The following is a 5,480-nucleotide window of genomic DNA, read 5'->3' as shown; positions in this document are numbered from 1 at the left end:
TATAGAAGCACCTCCAAGTGTGAAGACATACCCACTTGTTGCTCTGGAATCATTCGTGTCAGATATCCAATTTGCATCACAGTGTCCTTCGATAACTGCTGGATATCTGTTATAATGCAACCCGTATTCTCGAGTGTATCTTAGGTACCGAAGCAGCCGAATCATACAGTTCCAATGGATTGAACTTGGGTTGCTCGTGTATCTGCTTAGCTTGCTCACAGCATATGCTAAGTCTGGTCTAGTACAACTCATAAGGTACATTAAGCTACCGATAATTCTTGAGTATTCCAACTGGTTAACTGGTTCACCTATATTCTTAGCTAGATGTTGACTCGTGTCAATGGGAGTTCTAGCTACATTAGAGTCATTAGCATTAAACTTCTCAAGAATTTTATTCACGTAATGGGCTTGACATAAAATAAGTCAATTTTGGGTTCATGTGATTTTAACTCCCAAAATCACATCCGCAAAACCCATGTCTTTCATGTCAAATCTTGCCTTTAACATGTTCTTTGTGGACGTTATGATTTTGTCATCACTTCCGGAAATGAGCATATCATCTACGTATAGACACAGAATGACATATCCATCTGATGTGTCCTTCACATATACACATTTGTCACATTCATTGATTTTGAACCCGACATTAAGCATGACATGATCAAACCTTTGATGCCATTGTTTGGAGCTTGTTTCAATCCATACAAGGATTTTACAAGTTTGCAAACTTTCTTTTCTTGCCCAATGGCTATGAAGCCTTCAGGTTGTTCCATGTAAATCTCTTCCTCCAGATTTCCATTCAAGAAAGCTGTTTTTACATCCATTTGGTGAACTTCCAAATTTCTAATGGCGGCGATGGCAAGTACTAACCTAATGGAGGTTATTCGCGTAACTGGCGAATATGTATCAAAGTAATCTAAACCTTCTCGTTGTTTATATCCTTTGATCACCAACCTTGCCTTGTACTTGTCGATGGTGCCATCTGGTTTCATCTTTTTCTTGAAGATCCATCAATATCCTAGTGGTTTACATCCTTGAGGAAGATCCACTAGTTCCCAAGTATGATTTTGTAAAATAGAATCTATCTCACCTTTGATGGCCTCCCTCCACTGAGTTCCTTCCAAGGAACTCACCGCTTGTTGGTACGTTTGGGGTTCCTCTTCTACCATGTAGGTAAGGAAGTCAGAGCCGAAGGATTTTCAGTCCTTTGCCGTTTACTCTTTCTAATTTCGACTTCCTCTATCTCAGATTGTTCTCGAGGGCCATCTCTTGCACCCTCGTTTTCTAGAACAATTTCCTCAACCGATCTAGAAGAACTCGGTTTTCCTTTATCCAAGCATGGGAACATATGTTCAAACCATGATGCATCCTTGGATTCTAGTATGGTGCCTTTGCTTATTCCAGGGTTCTTGGAATCATGCACAAGAAAACGAAATGCACCACTAGGACTAGTATATCCTATAAATATACAATCCACTGTTTTGGGTCCTATTAGTAGCCGTTTCGGTGGTGTTACTACTACCTTGGCTAGGCACCCCCATACTCGCAAATATTTATATGATGGTTTATTTCCCGTTCATAATTCGTATGGAGTTACATCTTTCTTCTTATAGGGTATCATATTTAAGACATAATTCGCCGATAAGATTGCTTCCCCCCACATGTCTTGGCTTACACCAGAACTTATCATCATGGCATTCATCATTTCTTTCAAAGTGTGGTTCTTACGTTCCGCTATGCCATTTGATTGAGGGGAGTAAGGAGGTGTGAGTTCATGTAAGATTCCATCTCTTTCACACACATCAACAAAAGGTGAAACATATTCACCTCCTCGGTCACTCCTTACTCTTTTGATTTTCCGATTTAGTTGATTCTCAACTTCGGCCTTGAACAAGATAAACTTATCAATAGCCTCATCCTTACTCTTAAGTAAGTACACATAGCAATACCTTGTACTATCATCAATAAACGTGATGAAGTACTTACTCCCACCACGAGTAGGAATTGCTTTTAGATCACATATATCGGTGTAGATCATATCGAGGGGTTCGGTGAATCGTTCATTCTTTTTAAATGGCGATCTTGTTTGTTTTTCTTCGACACAAGTTTCACATTTATTATTTGAGTCAATATCGAATGTTGGTATACAATTAAGTTTAATCATACGTCTAATGGAATTAAAGTTAACATGACCTAGTTTACCATGCCAAACATTAGAAGACTCAAGCAAGTAAGCAGAACTAGTAGTGTTCTCATTCATTCCATTAAACACGGTTACATTTAGTTTAAACATACCATTAAGGGCATAGCCCTTACCAACATACACACCATTCTTGGTCACACGACCTTATCCGACTCAATAACCATTTTGAAACCAAACTTGTTCAACTGCCACCCCGACACAAGGTTCTTACGAATGTCAGGATCATACAACACATTGGACAAAGTAAGTTCCTTTCCCGAAGTCATCTTCAAGATCACATTCCCCTCGCCTTTGACTTCGGCCATGGCGGAGTTTCCCATGAAATCCTTCTCTCCATTGGTCACCTCTTTGAAAGTGCTAAAGAGGCTTTTGTCAAAACACACATGACGGGTAGCCCCCATATCAACCCACCAATCCTTGTTATCTTGCCCAACCTAGTTGACTTCGGTGACCATAATCGAGAGGTCCGTGACCATAGCAACAAGGTTTTCAACCTCACGAACCATATTCACTTGTCGAGCATTTTCATTCTTTGGAAGCTTGCATTCATTGGCCCTATGGCCTTGCTTTCCACAATTATAACACGTTCCTTGGAACTTCTTCTTCTTCCCAATTCTCCCCTTAGGACCAAGGTTGGAGCCTTTCCCATGAAATTTCTTTCCACCATTTTTATTACCCTTTGAAGATTGACCATATTCAACAACATTAGCCTTTGCCATTCCAGGACCATCAATCCTTTTTAGAGCAATTTTGTTATCTTCTTCAATACGAAGACGAATGACAAGATCTTCAAGGGTCATCTCCTTTCGCTTATGCTTGAGATAGTTCTTGAAATCAACCCAACTTGGTGGTAGTTTTTCAATCATAGCCGCAACTTGGAATGTCTCGCTAAGCGACATTCCTTCCGCATGAACATCATGAAGAATAACTTGCAACTCTTGGACTTGGCTCATGACAGTTTTTGAGTCTATCATTTTAAAGTCCAAAAACTTAGCCACCACGAATTTCTTAGCACCAGCATCTTCGGTTTTGTATTTGCGGTCCAACGACTCCCATAATTCTTTGGCAGTCTTGGCCTTGCAATACACATTGTACAACACATCCACCATACCATTCAAGATATAATTCCAGCACAAGAAATCCGAATGATCCCAAGCCTGAACCGCACTCACCGAATGAGCATCCATTTCCCCTTCATCAACATGGGGAACGGTTTCAGTCAAGAACCTCGCAAGGGTCAACGTAGTCAGCTAAAAGAACATCTTTTGCTGCCACTATTTGAAATTCACACCGGTGAATTTTTCCGGTTTCTCAGCATGAGACACGACTGCATTAGGCAGTGACGCAACCACGTTTGCTGTGACAGCAACCACGGAAGTGACGATGGCAGAGACGGCAGTGTTCATGGAGTGGGACATTCTGAAACGAAAAATACAGGAATAATTAGTAATCTGTTTAAGTTTGTTGTTAATCCTGTATTAAACCTGTAACAATAAAGCAGAAATAATAAACGTGAAAGATTGAAGCGATCTTGTGTTTGACACAATTCCCTTAAACAGATTCTCGGTCTGCAGTGTACTGCCGGACTTGACGACTTGCCTGAAACGAAATCAAGAATAATGCTGCAGAGAGAAGATAGAGCTGTGTGTTTTCGGTGTGTCTTTAACTTCTGCATATGATCTGGTTTTACTCAATAATGACCCATTAAAGTGCAATAATGGTCATTAGTGCAGAATATGTAGCTGATCGATAGATTTTATTCCGGAAAACCCAAATTTGCACCCCCCCTGCGCGCGGGTAGGAGTTGTAGTAAAACACATCAAAAATTTTCAAATATGTAGTGAGAATGGCACCTTATAAACCATTCTCAATTTTGTTCCCCAACCGATGTGGGACAAAGTTTCACCACTTCAATTTTTGAGACATTCATTCACACTCACTTTGCTTAATCTTCCAACACTATATTCACTGTTATATTAAAAAAAAAGACATATGTTGTCAATTCCCATTATGCTGTTTGATGTTTTCACTAGTGAAACCCTTAATAATACTGTTGTATTATTCTTTGGATGCCATGGAATTAGAGGAAAGAAGCCAACCTTACGTAATTGTTCCTGACCTATTTATTAACAAAGGTGAAATTTATATAGACATGTTTGAGGCACAATAAATCATTATTTGTTTATCAGTATGGGTGCTAGCGTTTGATTTAACACAAAGAGTATGCGAACCTAGAGATGTCACTCTTAAGGATTTTGATTTTAGATCACATAGTACTTATATTTACACAATTACACCCGGACAAGATATGACAATGGCTGGCTGGATCTCCCCTAAAGAAATGCTAAAGAATGAACTGCAACGTTTGAAACTAAGATGGTATTTTTGTCTGCAAATGGCTTACTTGCTATTAATCACCTATTCCAAAGAAGGCTGATAATACGGACATGAATGTCTTACGGTTACTTTACTTCCAAGGTATTCCTGGCGTCAATTCCCTGCGGGTGCTAGGTATGTGAAGGGTTTTGCCTTAACACTGTACCCGCACCCGTCTTATGGTTACTTGGTTGCCAAGGTATTCCTGGCGTCAATTCCCTGCGGGTGCTAGGTATGTGAAGGGTTTTGCCTTTACACTGTACCCGCACCCGTCTTATAGTTACTTGGTTGCCGAGGTATTCTTGGCTTCAATTCCCTGCAGGTGCTAAGTATGTGAAGGGTTTTGCCTTAACACTGTACCCGCACCCGTCTTATGGTTACTTGGTTGCCAAGGTAAGGGGTATTTTCCCGCTTACTTTTGAATCTTTTTGAATTTTGAAATTCGAAGAGTTGGTGAAAGGATAAGAACAGTCCAAACCTCTGAAACGTCGTGCGACGGTTTCTTCTGACTGTGTCAGGACGTGCAGGAAGTTATGGTGACGTGACAGTACCTGGTCATTCCAGACGCTTTTTCAGGCGCGTGGGCGCGATTTTTCGGGCGCGTGGCTGCGAAATTAATGGTACGCATCCTTTCAACAGCTGTTGCCAGCTTGCTTTTTGCCACGTGTCATAGTTTCATTGCACCTTCGATTTCTCTCTCTTCCGCATTAAATTCATCGCATTAATTGCGATTAGTATATAAAGGGGGAGAGGGTTCTTTGTAATCCACACTTTCACTCTTCTCTTCATCTTCAAAACGATTTCCGGCGAATACTCACCTTTCAGTCGAGCATTCTCTTGAAATCGTTTTCTTCTTTCATCTGCAAGATGTCTTCTCGTGATCTCGAATCTACAGCCGATG

At 40.6% G+C, this 5,480-nt stretch overlaps 1 protein-coding gene across 1 annotated transcript; it reads right to left on the bottom strand.

Annotated features, from left to right (window-relative positions):
- Nucleotides 1-2,637: 2,637 nt before the first annotated feature.
- LOC143578863 (uncharacterized) lies at nt 2,638-3,390 on the bottom strand. Its single transcript, XM_077062329.1, has one exon. It carries the CDS (start codon nt 3,388-3,390, stop codon nt 2,638-2,640), a length of 753 nt encoding a protein of 250 aa, XP_076918444.1.
- Between the last annotated feature and the right edge of the window lie 2,090 nt (nt 3,391-5,480).

Source organism: Bidens hawaiensis, unplaced genomic scaffold, assembly GCF_021521415.1.
Source record: "Bidens hawaiensis isolate Kalapana, Puna unplaced genomic scaffold, B.hawaiensis_p1.1 tig00029381_1, whole genome shotgun sequence".
Lineage (NCBI taxonomy): Eukaryota > Viridiplantae > Streptophyta > Magnoliopsida > Asterales > Asteraceae > Bidens > Bidens hawaiensis.
This window is presented reverse-complemented; position numbering and strand designations above follow the sequence as displayed.

Coding starts and splice junctions, on each gene's coding strand:
- LOC143578863 (XM_077062329.1), bottom strand. CDS start 3,390: ATGGATGCTCATTCGGTGAGTGCGGTTCAGGCTTGGGATCATTCGGAT.